The sequence below is a fragment of the Euphorbia lathyris genome, chromosome 3 (genome assembly GCF_963576675.1).
Source record: "Euphorbia lathyris chromosome 3, ddEupLath1.1, whole genome shotgun sequence".
Taxonomy (NCBI): Eukaryota; Viridiplantae; Streptophyta; class Magnoliopsida; order Malpighiales; family Euphorbiaceae; genus Euphorbia; species Euphorbia lathyris.
In genome coordinates, this window is record NC_088912.1 from 93,611,268 (window position 1) to 93,630,095 (window position 18,828).

The 18,828-nt window shown below is 32.8% G+C and overlaps 1 protein-coding gene across 3 annotated transcripts; it reads left to right on the forward strand.

Annotated features, from left to right (window-relative positions):
- Window positions 1-2,157: 2,157 nt before the first annotated feature.
- Window positions 2,158-6,306, forward strand: LOC136223397 (protein LNK3-like). Of its 3 annotated transcripts, XM_066011357.1 has the most exons (7): window positions 2,158-2,417; window positions 2,504-2,524; window positions 3,145-3,482; window positions 4,407-4,671; window positions 5,046-5,141; window positions 5,244-5,386; window positions 5,683-6,306. In XM_066011357.1, the coding sequence occupies exons 3-7, from the start codon at window positions 3,157-3,159 to the stop codon at window positions 5,945-5,947; spliced, it is 1,095 nt and encodes a 364-aa protein (XP_065867429.1). In that variant the 5' UTR covers window positions 2,158-2,417; window positions 2,504-2,524; window positions 3,145-3,156; the 3' UTR covers window positions 5,948-6,306. The 3 variants fall into 3 exon arrangements, with proteins under 3 accessions (XP_065867429.1, XP_065867428.1, XP_065867430.1); XM_066011356.1 differs by lacking the exon at window positions 2,504-2,524; XM_066011358.1 differs by lacking the exon at window positions 2,504-2,524 and having other exon boundaries at window positions 2,170-2,276.
- The last annotated feature ends 12,522 nt before the right edge of the window (window positions 6,307-18,828 follow it).

Consider the following 18,828-nt stretch of genomic DNA (forward strand, 5'->3'; position numbering starts at 1 on the left):
TTCCTGCACTTACGTGCCATATGACCTGGTTTCCCACAATTAAAGCATAGGAAAGCAGCATCATTTCTAGGTGGTTGTTGCTGTGGCCTATTTTGGTTCCTTTGAAGGTTCCAATTCAAATTAACTCGGGTGTTGCGGTTTTGGATTGGTTTGCGGTTCTGATTCTTAAAATTCTTTTGAGTGGGTTTCAGAACCGCAGTGGACCTTTTAGTGCTATTAGAAACAATAAGCACTTCCTCTTTTAAGTCTTGTTTTCGAGCTTCCTCCTCAATTCGGAGGCGAGTAATCAAACTTTCCATCGAAAATTCTTTTGTTTTGTGCCTCAAAATATTTTTAAAATCTTTCCACGAAGGAGACAATTTGTCAATTATGACAGCAACTTGAAATTGATCGTTTAAAGGCATACCTTCTGAAATGATTTCATGTGCTATCTTCTGTAATTCATGAGATTGAATTTCCACTGACTTGTCATCAGTCATCTGGAATTTGAGGTAGCAACTTACAGCGTATTTTTTCGATTCGGCCTCCTCAGTGTCATACTTCCTCTGCAGAGCTTCCCGAATTTCTTTTGCTGTTTTTTCTTCAGCAGTGTAGTAATCATACAGATCGTCAGTCAGTCCATTGAGTATATAATTTTTGCACAGAAAATCATTTTCTGTCCATCTCTCAGCAGCACGAACATCTGCCTCGTCACCATCTTCAGGAACAATTGGTTTTTCCGAAGTCAGAACAGAGGCTACCTTCTTTGTTGTGAGGTAGAACAACATCTTTTGTCTCCATCTTCGGAAATGAGTTCCTTCAAACCGGAATGGTTTGTTAATCTCAGCAATCCCATTTGATTGTTCGGTAGCCATCAGCAGTAATTGAATCGTCTTAAAATTGTTGTTGCTCGAACTCAGAAAATAGGAACAGACCGAACAAAATTAAATGGGCAGAGTCGCGGACAATGTCGCTTTCTTTAAGACGTTCGTGGAGCTGCCGGAATTTAGCAAACAGTATGAACTCCGGTCGCCTCCAGGATAAAACAGCCCTCTTAAATACGATTTTCATATTGCACCGTACGAAAATCGTTCTGTATACACTCTCTGTTTACTTGCTCAGTTTCGAAAAATTAAAGAATGAATGAAAGTAAATTGTGTATAAAAAAATATACATTTTACACCAACCCAACCCGGTCCGGGTCGGTCGGTCGTACGGCGCGTGCGTGTGGTGGTCAACCATGAAGATAGGTCCTCACCCTTTCACAAAAGTGGGTACCCCTTGGGGTACACCCCAAGCATATGAGGACCTTCTTTATAAACATCTCCACTAAGTGCTTTGAAAGCAATGTGGGATGTTTTTCACTTGAAAAACTCAAAGACACAAAAAGACATATGAGTGGGCTTATTTCACAAATTATATTTGAGCCAAACCCAACAATTTAATATAGTTTTACCAAATATTAGTAATTAAACAGTCAATAACAAACAACTTACCGTAACCGCAAACAACTAACACCAACCACAATCCCTCCTCTGAACTTATTTCTATTTCTGTAAAGTTATTGACAGCATCATTATATTACTAAATTTGCACTCTTTCCCCAATTATAACATCCACACAATTATTTATTTTATAAAATTTAGCAAAAAAAAATATTAAAAAATTACCCCAAAATTTTAAGAAATTCTCACTTATCCACAAAGCTAAGGCCCGCAGTCAAATATAACCCATTTCTACTTTCTCCACTGATCCCATTGTTCCCCTAAATATAGCAATTTTTATTTTTTGCCGACTTAAAATTTCTCTCTCCTATGCCACGTGTCCTGTCCTATCCTCTCTTCTTGCCACGTTGCAGATCCTACAAAATCTCTTTCTAACAGCTAGTAGCAGCTTGAGTTCTTTTCATCCCACCACGTGTACTTTCTCTATTGACTGAAATACCCCTCTCACGCTACTCCAAAATCATTATCCGATACCAAGGGCATTTCTGGGAAAATCCGATCCCACTTGATCACGGCATCTTTGGAAAATCCTCCACCGTGAATTTCAATTTTGTGGGACCAGTTATTGCCACGTGGACCAACAGAATTGCAGATTTAGATGGGGGAATTGTAGCCACAAATTTATTCCTTTCCTCTCAGCCACAAGTTTATCAAATTTACACCATATGGTTTCTCTTTTTCTCTCTCTTTTCCTATCTGTGAAGTCGCTTAGCTTGGACTCTTCTTTTTTCCTCCGAAATTTGTGAAATTTTATTAAAAAATTCAGAAATCAGAGCCGCCTCTGTTTTTCAGGTAAAGCTGCAATTGCTTAGGTGACCTATTGATTGCTCTGCGCGAGAATTCTTGAACCCATCAATTTTTTTATTAGCCCTAGTCTCTTTGGTTCTCTGTATCAGCAGCATCTGGGTTTTCTCTTCCGACTGTTTTATTCAGGTTTGTTACTCTTCCGCTTTGTGATTTTTATGTGTTTATTATAATTTGAATCGAAATAATTGAAGGTTTTGATTAATTTTGTGCAGATTCAATTTTTTTGTTGTTGTGTATGTGCTTTCTCTTCAAATTACTGAGCGATTCAGTAGGAGATGTGTGTTTTTTCACCTGGGTTTAGTTGATACAAAAATGGGGGTTTTCTCTTTTTCTCCTGGATTATCTGTTTTGGTGTTTGTTTGGATAACTTTAACCCATTGATTTCAGTTTTTCACTTGGAGTTTCTCAGTAGAGTCTGAGATCTGGATTTACTATTTCCTTGTCGTTCTCTTGTGAGAAAACGTAGAAAAGAGATGATCCAGATCCTACTTTTTGTTAGTATATGTTACTTTTATAGTAGACCTTGTTCATATATCCCTTATCATGGTGGGAATTTGGGGATCTGTGTGATGGATCCATGATTAATTGATTCATTGATAGGGGATTTTCCAATGACTATGGGTGCTTTACCCTAAAATATTAGAGTTCTATGTGTGTATGATGTTTTCCGGTTACTAGGTGTTGAAGCCCCTCCTGACCCCCTAGATCCATCCCTGTCTGTGATGGTAGAGTATAGATGCTATGCTAAAAAGGAAAAATGAATTGGGGAAATCAGATGATGAAATTTGTTGTTGATGTTGCTTTTAATTTCACTTGGTATTAATCTAACGCACTGATTTTTTCTCTCCTTCAGCTAAATTTCATCATGGAATGGTGTTGTGCAAGCAATATTGGTGACCGCGTTGTACCAAAAAATCAAGAAGTATCTGAGAGCTTTCCATCACCAGAAAGCTGGTTGCACAAGTGGGGAAGAACAGAGCCTGAAAACTTTGCCTTCCCTAACAAAGGCTTTGCTATGGATAACAACTTTAATGGTGGAATCCTCTCAGATGAAGTTGAGATGGAAAGTTGTACCTATGATAAAGATTGGTCTAGTTCTGGAGGAAGATCACAAGAGTCTTCTTTTCAACAGACTCTGGATTACCAGCTCCTTAGCCTTGCCGGATTGGAATCAACGGATGACATATACTTGTACAAGCATAACTTCTGGGATTAAGATACTTTATTTAATGCCTGTAGGAAAAAGCATGTACCCTCAAAGAGTCTTTTAGCCTTTCATATGCTCAGACACCCCATGGAAATTGAGTGCTTCAATTATATTTTGTGCATGGTATATATAAAAATACATATATGGTAATAATAAATCCATTTTTGAGATTGTGTTAATTATTGAAACATGGTTGCCATCATCAAAGAAAATGAGAGATTTATATTGATGTTAAGCATCTATTTTCTTAATTGGATTAAAGCATCCTGATTTATTCTTCGAAATTTGTTGTTCATACATGTGAGGTTTCTGATCTATTAATTTTACACATTGAGCCCTTTATCTGGGTGGCAATTCGGGTTATTGTGTCAAAATCTGGTTATGTTATATATTTATGGAACTACTTATTGTTCCATATGATTATATATGGTATGATGGCATGAAAAATGATAATCACTCAGCCGGATTGTTGGGTTATGTAGGTAAATTTTTTTTGTGTCAGGAATTGCCACCCTTGTGCTTTATCATTTTTAAACCTATAGCTGAGCCTTGATCAAAGTGCTGTGATCAAGAGCGCAAGAGTGCTGCAGGCTTATGAATTATTCAATAAGGGCTCAGTCTGTAGGTTTATAATGATTAAGGACTCGAAGTGTAGGTTTATAAGTGTTTAAGAGCTTAATGTTTAAAAATGAAAGATTATGGTTCAATTTGTGACAAAATAGCGAAGTTCAAGGGCTTCAGGATGCTTTAATCCTTGTTCATTTTTACCTTTGATGCTGCACATGAGTTTAAAATAAAAGTATGTAATTACCATCCAATATCCATGGGATGCCTTAAGAGTGTAACCTACTTGATTTAAAATGATTCTGTCTTCTGGTTTTAGTACTGATCTTTTATGTGCTTTGCAGGAGTTCATTAATTGAAGATGTTCCTGGAAATGAAGAGTTCTACAATTCGTATTCCATGGAGCCTGAAATGCAAAGTGACATGTTAGATTGTGATACATTCTCGGCAGACATGATGTTGAATACGAAGAGTACTTCCATTGATTCTCATAGTATGGGTAGCTCTAAATATCTCAAAACACATGCATTTTCTCCATCGGATCAGGAAAATGGTCGTGTTTCTACGCCCCAATGCAATTCACAGCTAACGCATTGCCCGTCAGTAAAGGTGAAATTCTCTTTCTATCTGTGATGTTTACTTCATTTAATTGTTTCGCCATAGCCAGGTCCAATTCATGGTTCCTCCACAAAAATAACAAAACCTTTGAAAGGCAAGCTGTGATTGTTGAGAGCCCTGTGAAATTAGGGGTTTATTAATTCTTGGATTTTGTTTCTACAGCAAATGACATTATTGAATGTTCGAATTGGAATTTTTTTAATAAGGGGTTTGACTTGAGGTTCATCTGATCTAACATCCAATTTAGGATTGCATCTCTGTTTCTTTGTAACAATAAGATTGAAATTTTAGTTCTGTTATAAATTTGTTAGTTATAATACCCATTTTAATCTTTTAGCTGATGAGTTTCTTTTTCTCTTTTCTAGATCCCTACTGGGAATAACAACGCTAATGAACAAATGGACGAGGAAACATGTCTCGAAGAATCTGTTTTGGAGCAGCTAGGAATGGTGATGTCACAGGTAAATTTTCCACAGTACATCTCTATGATCTATATTACTTTATACAAGTAAGAAGTGAGACCATAGATGCTAATAAAATTTTGTATCTCTTATCTGATTTAGATGACCGAAAAGACTCGTCTTTGCTTCCGTGATGGGTTGTACCGTCTGGCGAACAACTCGAGGCAACATGGGGCAACACACAATGAAAATGGATTTGCTTCGCTGGAAACTCCAACGTGGTCAGGGCAGGAAGGCGAAATGAGGTACTTAAATTGTTTCTTTTTGCTTACAATTGAAACTAGTAGGTAGCTATTGATTTGTCTATGGGCCTTCACGTGTGTGATGTGCCTCCTGCTAAATTTAGTTTGATGATCAGATTTTCTGCTTAGTTTCTTGCGTCTTTTTCGGACTTTGCGCCCCTTAACCAAGAAAAACTAGTTAATTTAGAGGCTTCCTTCTTGTTCTGTTTTGGGCTTACAGTTTAAGTAATCAAGCTTCTGTTTTTTAATACTGTTTGTTTGTTGGATATCACTAATCAAAAGTGGCTTTCATTGTTCAGGCTTGAAGGCAAAAAAACGAGAGAATCGGAGACCAACACCATTGACAGAACCATTGCAAATCTCCTGTTCAATAAGATGGACACGAACGTCAATGATTATCCTGTTTCAGCATCAATAAGTTCACAAGACGAAAGTCTCGAACAAAGCAGACTACCAAATTGCAGCACCTCTAGTCTTCCCCAGTATACAAGTTTCTCAAGCGATAATGATGTTTCAATGACGAGGGTAGTACCGAACATTCAGATCTCGCAAAATCCTGCTTAAGTTTATGACAAATGCTCTTTTGCTGCTCTGATCTGATGAAGCAAAAGAAAAGCCGTCGAAGGTTTGACGAAATGAGTGCTGTTTCGAGTGAGTAAAGCTTGAGAAATTCTGTGAAGGATATGATTTTCTTATTCTACAAAGTGTTCATACGCTTGAATATCTGTAAATTAAGCGAGTAATGTTATTGTTAGTATGTGTTCTAGAACTATTGGTAGGTTAGAAGGACTTGCTTGCTGCTTTAAATCAGCTCAGTTTTGTTTAGAAAAATAGGTATGAAACCTCTTTACTTCCACTATGAATTGAAACTTATCTAGATCTATCCTTTTCTCTTGATGAAAAGAAAGAAAAATTTGTATGGATATAGTCTTGACTTTCGTGAAAAGATTTTAGGTTCGATTTTTGTTAAAGCATTTACAGGAAGGAGTGAAGAGTTTTAGCTGTAATTAGTTCCGAACAGGGAGGAGTATAGAAGTGAAGAGTTTTAACTGTAATGAGTTCCGAAGAGGAGAAATTAAACTGTAATTAGTCTTCTATGTGAATTTCAAATTTTATTTGATTATGTTGATATAAGGCTTAATTTGGTTGATTTACATATATACATATATGTTTTAATGAATTTGATGATGTCTTCTTACTAATGTGAAGCCAAATGATTTATGGTTATGAAATAGTTTGACATTTGATTGTGAAAGGAAATTTGGTACGTTATGATTTTATGATTTTATATCCATCGAGAGTTATCCGGATCGGTGGTTTTATATTTGAAGACCATGTTCAGTGAGGGACATGGCATGTGTACACAGTCTGAAGACCTATTGGGTATGGCAGCGAAGTGTTGGGTAAGACCATATGGGATAAGCAATGGTATCTCATTGTCTTGCATTAAAAGATATGTATGTTGATTTAATGATAGAAAAGAAAGTAATTCCAAGGATTGTGATTTTCTTGTCTTGAATTTTAATTGATCCTTCAATTAGGACATAATTTGGAAAGAAATCCTCCCTCCAATGGAGTTCTTTCGTTTTCTTGATCCTGATACGTGTTTTCTTGATCCTGATACGTGGTTTTGAGAATATAAAGAAAAGATGCATAATATAGGCACAGGAATACTTTTGAGGTGGAGTTTTTTTTTTGAGAAAAGAATCAATGGATAATGGATTAAAGAATAATGAAGGTTACATCCTTACGAACGAAATCCCAGATGGGAGCCGGGCAGTCCTCTATAAATACTATAGAGTTCTGTAAGTCCTTAGCCCCATTGAGCAATATAATGAGCTACTTGATTTCCTGTCCTACTAACAAATTGAATTGACTAAGAATGAAAAATTGAAAACCATAGCAACATCCTCGTAGAGAAATCTCAAAGCTGAAATTGGAAAATCTTTTGATTGAAGGGTCTTTACCACGGTTTGTGCGTCCGTTTCAATCACAATGTTATTGAAACAACAATCTCGTGCTAGCAAGAGTCTTTCCATAACCATCTGAAGTTCAGCTTCTTCGACAGTCTTTCCATAACCGATCTGATGAAGCCATAACCTCGCCTCTGTCCTTCCGCGCAATTAATCCAACTCTACACGCATGGCCATTATTACCGAATTTGGCATTACATTTTATTTTTGTGACTAGGGATGTACTATAGAAAAACTGACTTATTTATTTCATTTATGTTAAAAATTGTTATTTTAATATGTTGTTGCAAAAATTATTAGATATGGAATTTAATATACTTTTTAAACATGTTGCAAAAATTATACTAACTAAATTAGATATTTATATCCATAATTAACTAATAATTTTACAAGTAAGAATTTAATATAATTTTTTAACATGTTGCAAAAATATAATAACTAAATTAGATATTTATATCCATAATTAACTAATAATTTTGCAAGTAAGAATTTAATATTATAAAAAATAAATGATTAAAGGTTTAATATCCAAATTGAAACAGCTTACTATACCATTTCGCTTTAATAAATACATCACACTTAATAAGGTTATACCTAAATACTTTGTTCATATTCTGTCTAGTTGACACCATTTTCACACCGGGCTTGGACCGTACTGAGGAACTAATTCTCAATTTTCGGGTAAAATACATAATAGTCAGGATTGATAAATTATTTATAAGTATCTCAAACTTTTAAACAAATTTATTTAAATGTTAAATTTAGTGGGTTTTGTTAAAACTGTTTTTTTTTTTACAACTGATTAGCTGGAAATTTAATAAAAATAAAAATAAAGTTATGATATTATGATATTTTAAGATTTATCATATAATGATAAAATATATAAAAACGATTTTCATAATTTATTTTTGATGTAATTTCGTCAATTTTCAAGCTCATCCCATTAACTAATATATTATATTAAAAAATAAATTAAAATTAAAATTTATGGTTATGAACTTTAATCAAAATAAAATTTAGTTAATTAATGAAATAAAACTCAACAAACATAAATAAATAAATAAATATAGGTAAAAGTATATCTATATGATATAAGTGCAGAGCGAGATGAGGTTTTTTCAAGCCCAGTCTATAGATTATGTGCGGGCTGCTACTTTTTCTTCTAATTCCAATTAGGGAAAATTACACAGAAATTCACATTCTAAAAACTATGAGGAAATTACATATAAAATCAGATTTTAATTTTTATTTACAATTATAAAAATCGTTTTTATGTATTTTATTATTATATGATTTTTAATCTTAAAATATCAGAATATCATAATTTTATTTTTCTTTTTGTCAAATTTTCAGTTAGTCATTTGTAGAAAAAAAAAATACAGATTTAAAAATAACCACCAAATTTGACATTTAAATAAATTTGTTTAATAGTTTAAGACACTTGTAAATAATTGATTAATCTTGACTATTGTGTAATTTACCCAAAAACTATTTACAACTACGTCAAACTAGTAAAATCAGTACTTTTAATATATTTTAAGGATTAGAATTTATAAATTAAAAGTTCAGAATATTTTTTTAGGGTTTATTATTTATGAATTAGAGTCTAAATTTTTTAAATTATGATGTAAAATCATAATATAGAGAATAATGACATATTAAGAATTAAATTTGATGATATGACTTAGTTGTAATTTTGTACTTAATTATGATATTCATGTATTTGACCCTTCCAGTTATCCACCCGGCAAGAGTATGGCCTATCTATCCCAAAACTGTTAAAAGTAAATTCTTTTCCTTCAATTAGGTCTAGGCTTCTTCCTCTGTTCCATAATAGATATTTTTAAGGCACAAGAATTAAAAAATATAATTAATTTTAAATAAATTTTTTATTATTTTTCTATTAATTACACCTACTAATTATTTTTTTATTTATTTTTAAAATAAAAAAACAATTTAAATAGAGATATATTTGGTAAAAATCAATTAATGTGCATGAATTGAATCAAAACCACATTTGTTATGGAATAAAAAATTCTCTAGAAAGACATCTATTATGAAACAGTGACAGTACATAATACAATTAAAGTTATAAACATTTGAGGATTCTGCTGGGAATTTTCAGCATCTTCACGGTTGGGGATAGTGTCGTCACTTCATTTCCGTCCCTTTTGGGAGCAAAATGTCTTCCTCTCTCTCCTATCCCTAAACAATTTAATGATTTCCTATCATATCAGTTTGAAATATCCGTAAATTTCTTATAAATCACTACCTTGTTGCCACCTCTAGTTTTTTTTATATATAAAATGCCATGAATCATTTTCATTACATGAAAAAATACAGATACAACATGAAAATTAGGAGGAATAAAACCTCGCACCCATATAGGTTAAAGTCAGTACAATATATCCATAAAAAGACGAAAAACAACTATAAAGAGCAATAAAAACCATAAAAAGGTACAAGTAACATAAAGAAAATAGAAATCATATACTTATTGTATGCCGAATCTCGTTAAAATACCGCTGTCATTTAGATTCTTTCGGACATTCGAATATGAGTCCTTTTTATTGTGCAACCACGCAGATTTATAGATCTACAGACAAGATCAACCTTTCATGCTCTTGCTAAAACCGAAAAAATGATAAATGAAGAAAGTATAGCTAACAAATGTAGATCTGTCGGAAAAGAATTTCGAGAAGATAATAGAATTCAAACCAACTAAAGCTACAAGCAAAAAAAAAAAAAATGCAAATGTAAAGCTAAAAACTAAAGATATAACATAGATGGGAGGGGAAGAAGGAAGACCCCTCAAACTAAATCTAATTAGTAGGCTAGAATCAAAGGAAAATAAAGTAAAAGCGAACAAAAAGAAAGGGAGAGGCTGCTGTTATTTTGGAAAAGGGGATCTGCACTTCTAAGCAAATAAGAAATCATGTTCTTTCAGTAAGCTAGCCATCCATGGCATTAGGAATTTGATGTTTGATGATTATATAGTTAGTGTGCTCTCAAGACTCGTTAGTATAGAGTTTCAGGTTTGTCTTGAACTTACATCAGATGATGGATTAACTTCTTGAGTCCACGTGAAAGAGCAAGATAGGATGTGGACAAATTGAAAATGTATATCAAGTTAAGAGGATAATAGATCACTTTAAATAAATTCAGGTAATCGATAAATTACTTTATGCAAGATTATGGGGTAAATTACATACATAGTGTACAACCTTTACCTGTTTTCACACTTTGATGTACAACCAAAAAATGACCGGTTAACGTTGCCACGTCAGCATTTTGACCACTTTAAAAGTAAAAAATTCACACCCCTAATATTCAACTACTAAAATAACCTCATCCTTTCCAATTTCACACCCCTAATATTTATTTTGACCACTTTATCTCATCTCTCTTTAAAAGCTTTCAATCTCTCTCTTTCCATTTCTCTCTCCAACTCTTCTCTCTCTAAGCTTTCAATCTCTCTTTACAATGGAAACTTCTATACCTCAAACCTCGAATTCAACTGACTCAATAACTTATAACCACCGCCATCACAGCCGTGGAAGACATTAGGTTGTTGGATACTACGTGCGAAATCCATTACTTCAATCCGCGTGAAAATTTGATTCACTTCCCATTCTCTGGCATACATCTTTCTTTCTCGAAGTCAGTAAGATTTTCAATCTTGCTTTAGGAAGTCCAATTTCTTCAAAATCCAATACCTCCCAAACATCATCTAGTACCATGGATTTAGACATGATTTGTTATTTTCAGAGATTATTTTCTGAGCCTTTTGATGAAGCTAGTGTGCTCCAGACTGCCAATGAGCAGCAGTAGAGCTAACATCTTTCTGCTTCCTCTTAGTATATTTTACGAAACCACTCGTGTCAGTCCTCTTGGTATCAAGCTTTTCTTCTGCAACTTCTAGGCATTTGAGATTTTCCTTGTATTTGTACAGGTAGGCAATGTGTTTTTTGATTTTTGGTTGTACACCAAAGTGTGAAAACAGGTAAAAGTTGTACTGAAGAGGGTGTTTGTTTCGGCTAATGGGACACCGAGGGAGGGGGGGGGTTGTTTCAGCTAATGTGACACTGAAAAGGTTTCAGCTTTTCGAAGCAATGTTGAGCGTTTCAGTCTAACAACAACAACAACAACAAAACCTCAGTCCAAACCGAAAGAAATATGGTGTTTGGTTAGATTTATACAACAATAATTTTTAGCTATTCATATCTCTGATTTGTACCTCGTTCAATAAATGACCGTTTTTAATTTTTATTTAGTTATTTAGATTATTTTTATTAATTTGTGTATTATAATTTTTATTTTTATAATTTATTTGTTGATTTAGGTGGATTCTCTTCCAATTAAAGATTTCTGCATACGCTCTCGAACTCAATATCTAGTTTAAGCAACTTAAGGTCTTTAATCGCTCAAGCCAATTAAGGTATCTATAATTTAAATCATAGTTTTATAAAACATTAATAATTAATCAGTTAATAACAAACAACTAACAACCAGCAAATAATTAATTGTAACAATACGCAATTAATAGTCATTAGCTAACTGCTGTATCTTTAGATAGTTTACTTAATCTTATAACATGATTGGTATTAAATTATGAAAATAAAAAAGCAATTATTTATACATTTAGTCAACTTTTCTTTATTTTTTAGATCCAATTTTTTAAAGTTTTTGGTTTTTTAAAATCCATATATTATATTGAGAAAATAAAAATAAATTAAATGGATAATGTCAACGTGTGTTGACAATTGCATATTTGCATTTGACTTGGGAATATTATTCTAAACTAATTTCATATATTTTTTTTTTCTTGTAGAAGGTTCCCCAAATAAAAAAAATGGTGATTATAAATTTACAATTTATCCATTAGTACTAAAAAAAATTAGGATTAGTTAAGATCATTTGAGTCGTTTAAGTTAGAAATATCAAATTCGATTATATTAAAACGTGATATATTGAATAAACTATAAGAAAAATGATTATTAAAAATCGTTAGGGCTTTGCTTATAGTACTTGCATTAATCACATTATTACATATTAAGATTAGTTTGAGTGGTGAAAATTTCATGTTATTTAAATTAGAATTCGTGAGTTTTAGTATATACGATAAACTTTCATTAGAAAAATATCTCCTTAAAGAGTATCAGAGACTAGGGTAATTTCAAAAAGATTAATGAGATTTAAGTGTTGTTTGATAAGATAGAAAATTAAGTATTAAAAGAATAAATATCAATTTTAAATGTTAAATATTATAAGTGCTCTCTCTCCTCTTCTTTTAGAGGATAGGATTGGGGTTAGCTTCCCTAGGCTAATCTCTGTGTAGCTGTTTTTGTTCGTTTGTTTTCCCTTTCCTTTTCTACAAAAAAAAAAAAAAAATATTATAAAGTGCGAAATGATTGTTTTTTGGAAGAAAAATAATTGTTCTATTCATAAAAAAATTAGTACATATCAATATAAGTAATTAAAAAATTTAAAATTCATAAGTACATCAGAGAAGCTTGAATCTGCATCTTCAATACTATAGATCGTGACAGAGCAATAGTAGACCGTGCTTGAAATTGTTTTTGGCACAACAACGAGAAACACACTCCGTCCAGAATCGACTTCATAGTATTTTTTTTCAGGAATAACGCCATGATATTTCAGTGAGCTAGATCTATGTGATGATAGCCAAAACTCTTATGTTTTTCCATGAATGAGACCATGATAGTACCTATATAGAGAGAAAGACGACATCATCCATAAATAGAGAAGGAACAAAAAAACTACAAATAAAAAAAAAATTATAAAATCTATTATAGTAGATTAATGAAAAAAAGCAAAACAAAATAAATAAATGGTTTATCTCTGGGCTTTTAATCGAAAGAAAACCTTAAAATCGGATGAATATAAATACAAATGATTCAGTATTACAAATGTTTGATAATAGTAAGAACAAATATTGAATTAATGATGTTAATTTTTTTAGAGAAAAATATAAAAATAAATCATATGGTAATGGTTGGATCGATTTGAAAAGACAGTTTTCCGTAGATTAAAGTTTTCAAATAGAAGTCTATGTTGGTCCCGTGTAATGTGAGAATTAGTTCCAAAAGAGGGTTAAGGAACTATTTAAATTTTTTCTCTTTAAGCTGACTTTTTTTTTCGACCTAAGGTTTTTCACTTAGTCGTTTAGCACAGTGGTGCTGAGTAGAATCAGAGGCAGTTTTAGTTAATTAGTAACTAAGGCTGCTTCTAACGTTGAGTCAGGAGATATCACTGAAGTCTATTTCTGAACTCAGTACTCAAGTCATACAACTCAATAAATATATATTTAGCTTTTTACTAGGTACAGTTCAAAGCAAGTAGATAAGGAGTTAAGAGTTAGAAAATGTTACTCAGTAGATTTATCTTGGTTCGGCCTCCTGCCTACGTCCAGTCCCCGGAATCTTTCCGAGCTTTTTAATCCACTATTGAGCTCTTTCAGGTAGAGCACAAACCTCTTACAATAGTTAGTGAGTATACAGAGTACCTTCCTCTATCCTATACCCAATACTATTTCTACCACTGAGTGCTATAACCGAGCAACTCAGTATCTCATTCTAATCTTTAGAAATGATAAAGATTTGTTCTAAATACAAAAAAACACTTTAGATGATTTACAATCTAGACTTTTACACAAAATGAAAGTGAGTATAAGATTTATTTTCTTTGCTTTGGCACAGAACTTCAAATAACAAATTGCTCAACGTTTCGACTTGGTGAAGATCTGCATCGAATGAAGCAAATGAGAGGCCTATTTATAGTGACATCTGAGGCTCCAGTTATTTCGAAATTCAAAATAACCGTTGGAAGGAAACGGCTTGCTGTCGCTTTCACTCGTCAGTGCTTAGTGTCATCGGCCAATGAGAACGTTGCCTTTTCTGTCTGATTCAGGTATCGGGTACTTCTGGTCGGTAAGCGTCAGATTGTCTCTCTACTTATGGTAAAGTCTTCTAGACAGCTTTCTGCGGCGTCTGAATATTTCCCAAAGTGGAATAGCTTTGTCTCCAAGTTGTTCAGGTCAACTGCTGACCTGTCTTCTATCCGTTCGACTTAGCAGCTTCAACGTGAAGCAGTTAGGAAGGCTTCTGGATCCTTCTTCGTGCTGGGCCATTGTAGACACCGGGGTCGGAGGACCGATGAAGAAAAATGATAAAAAAGGGATCCAAATCAGTCGATTAAAATAAATGATGAGTCAATACAAATAATAAATAAAAAACGTTGTTCAAAGGAACCGTGCAGACCGGTTTGATCGAATTCGGAAATCGAATCCAGATGACGGGCGAATCGGTTCCGCGAATGAAATATTAAATCATTTTGCCAAATTCGGAGTATTTCATTATTAATAAAATCTCGGGTCGATAGGGGTTTTGTTTTAGAATTCGAACAATAAAAAATAGTTTTGTAAAAAGCCAAAAGCCAAGTGCTTTACTTTTTTTTTATTTGTTTTTTTATTTTATTTTTTTTTGTTGTTTTATTATTTTATTAAAAAGAAAAAAATATAAAAGTAAATAAAGAGGAAATGAGGGGAGAGTTTCCTTGGCTAATTTAGCTAATCTTTAGCTCCAAGTTTGCTTGGAGCCAAGGATAAAGAAAATTTGGGAGCTCCATGCCTATAAATAGGATGGAGCTCAATGCACAAAGGGGGCAAAAAAATGGGACCCGAACCCCTGGAGAATTTCACCGAGACCCGAATTCGTCCAAAAATCCAAAAAACACAACTCTAAAACACAATCAATCGACCGATTTGGAATCCGTTACCAATCAAGAGGTAACAATCCGAGGAACTAGACCCGTTTAATCTTTATTTCATTTTTTGTTGTTTAGATCTATTTATTTATTTGTTTTTGCACTTTTATTGTTTAGATTTGTTAAATTAATTTTTCATTTTGCACTTGAATAAGTGTTTGGTTTTGATTTTGAAATAAAACTTCGTTTCAAATCCCAATACGAACCTTGACCCGATTCAAGGGTAGTTCGGGATCCAAACGTCATAGATCCCTGGGTTTATAAACGTTTTGAACCATTATTTTCAACAAAACGTTGTTTTAGAATCCTCCGTTACAAACCATGACCCGATTTGGGGTAGTTTGGGGGCTAAAATGATGAAATGGAGTAGATCTAATGTTTTTCATCAAATCTGGAAAATATAGGAGCTGTTCTGTAATTCTTCGGTTTCTGTCACTAAATGCAGTTTACCGACGGATTCTCCGTCGGTAAATCTGCTGGAATTTTAAAAAATGCTCTTTTAAGCTCATTTTCTTAACTTTTGGATATTTGGTCCCTTATATATATATATATATATATAATTATGTAATTATTTTATTAAAATTATTTTGGGATATATAACTAATAATTATTTATTATATATTTACTTATTTTATGTTTGGATATTATTTATGTTAATTTAGCTTTGTAAAAATAAATATATGCACATATGGGTTTTCTTTAAGCTCATTTAAGCTATATCTAATTATTATTTTTGGGGATTATGTGCTTGGCCCATTTGGGATAATTAATTAAGTGATGTTTTTGGGTTATCAAGTAGTATTTTCTATTATCCATATTTAATGTACATTTTGGGTGGGTTATTTTCTATATATTTATTATGTAAGAAGAACTATTTTGGGTTAAAGGTTATTTTTCATTTATGAACCTTGTTCATTATTTTTACATGTTTTTTTTAATTAGAATAAAAGGTGTACTATATTTAGTATTATTTTCCTTTTTATTAGTACATGTCAAAAGCTATAGTGTATATTAGGTTTTATCTTATTTTTAATCTATAGGTGTAAATACCATTTTTACCAAAATGTATCTATTCCAAAATGTATTTAGTGGGGTGAATTCTGGGCTTAATTTGCTAATTGTTGTAATTATGTTCAAGTAAAAGTTAGTTGAGTGAAGAAAGGGGAAAATAAATCACAAAAAGAGAGTTCAATTTGCTTATTTGAACTAAGGGTTTCTAGAGGTTCCGAATGTAAATAAAAGGTTTTTAGTTCGTTATCATTTTCAAACGACTTCCCAAAATATCACGTTAAACCTTAATCCGTTCCAACGACGGATTAAGCAAACCTTGTAATTAAAATCGTTTTCTATTTGTAAATAATAGAGTTTTGAATCGTTTTCTTGTCTAAATGATTTTGTACAAAAATAAATGGACTTGTATGCTTAACCGCGTTTTTTTTAAAAACTTCTTATCTCACGTTTTCAAACGCTCGAGTCGTTCCAACGGCGATTCGAGTCGACGTCATGTAAATTAACGGGGTTTTGAAACGTACCTAAATCGTTCCAACGGCGATTAAGGTATGAATCATGTAAATAAACTCATTTTTGGGGAATGAGATTAGCTTAGAATTAGTGTATAGTCTAAAGCATAAAATCACACTGTGAATAAATCAATTCTTTCTTCTCCCCCTCTCTCTCCTATGTATTTTTAATTTATGCAAAATGGGTGATTCTTTACTAAAATGGCTTTTAATGACATGCTCAAAACGGTTTTCAAAGCGAGAAAGAAAAGGTTTCAAATGAATTTTAAACTTAAAGAAATATGCGATTAGTTCGTTATCGTCTAACACGCTGAGTAGGAGGCCGGTGGTTCATAAACGGGCGATGTCGGGGTGCCTAGTAGCCTTTCTCCGGAAAGGAGCTAGCCTTCTCGGCTCGTACCTAAGTTTCCCGAACCCTCACCGGTCTTCCGCAAGGGATCGGTGTTCATTTTCCCATTCGTGGGTGGCGACTCTTCCATACCCCGAGCTCCGGTCCTGCCGAGCAGCTTGATTCCACGATTGGTTGCTTTCGGTGCCAATCACCGCTTACGTCGCCATGAGGTGTCCACCCCCGGTCCGCCCGGGCGAGGCCGTCGGCACCTTGTCTAACAGCCGTGTTCTTCAAGTAGCTTGAATCTGTTGACTTGAGCTTTGACATTCTCTTGTGGGCTTTTGGACCTTGGTCTTTAATGTCTTTTAATACTTATTAATTAAACACTCAATATTGAACAAACACATTAGTAATAAATAAATTAAAGCATTTAAATTTAATGTGTTGGAATATTTTATCATAGTGATTTAAATCTAATTTAAATAATTTTATCAAATCAAAATCATTGTGGAAATATATTTCAACAGTCTATACTTTATGAAATTTGCAGTTAAAGATGAGTCATTTTTTTGTCAAATAATACTTATGGGTTAGTTTATTTGACAATCAAATATTGTATTTCAGTGTTATTATTTGTCCAAATCACTCCCTTTTGAGGTTAATAGTCACAACAATAATTTTTGATGGAATAATTGAGTTTGTAAACTGTGCAAAACACATACCTATATTTGTAAATTTTTAAACCCCAAAAACTATCTTTGCAAATCGGCCAAACCATGAAGTTTACTTTTATATATTTTTAAATTTTTATTATTGATAATTTTCAATTAAAAAGTTTTTTTTTTTTTTTTGTTACCGGGAAAAGGCTTTGGCTTTGAGAAAGAACCTAAAAACAAACTCTACGGGTGGAGCTAGCTCCACTAACTGACCGAATTAGATAAAAAAGGACTGCATGCGGCCACAATACACGTGATGATACAAGGGAAGAGTTCCCGCATAATTTGCCATCCAATCAGCTGTCTGATTCCCCTCACAGAAGATGTGAACAATGCTAACAATTCTTGTCAATTCTTTTGTAGCAGCTGCCTGCAAACATCGAATGGCGATGCACAGTTGATCCCTGATGCTTGCACAAGACGGACAACCTATAATGAATCCACTTCAAATAGAACATGTTTAAACTCTCTCCGCTATACCAAATTAAGTATAAGCCCCAAAGATCCACCAGTACTGCAGCGCAAAAATCAAGGTTGCATAAAAATTCGTCTAATTTTTTTAAATAATAATACTAATAAAACTAAAATAAACAAATATTTAATATTATTAATTTTTTTTGGTGGATTAATATTATTAATTTTAAGTTCTTAATAAAAACATTATCCTACAGTCTTTTTAATCATAGAGTCTTTCAATAAAAAAATAATGAAAATTACATAATTAGGTTCACTTGACTTGCGGAGATTCAGAGCAGCAGGCCTTCACCTACTTTTCTAATTTTATAATAATGACACGTAAGGATTCAGGTACAGAAGTCAACGATTTCGACGGTTAGAAATATTCAAATCATGCTTGGTCTTCCTCAGATGTAGGAAAAAATAAAACAGAGGATTTTTATTTTCTACATATACACACTCAAAATGATACTTGTATTCTTCTTAAAAAAAAAAAAAAAAATACTTGTATTGAATAATGAGTATTTTTTTTAAGTTTTTAATAATCTAATACAAATCATTAGAAATTTATACTATTTAATTGTCTACTTTATTATTATTATTATTATTATTATGTTGTGGTATATTTATTTATTGATTGCTGAAATTAACCCTTATTTAAAGT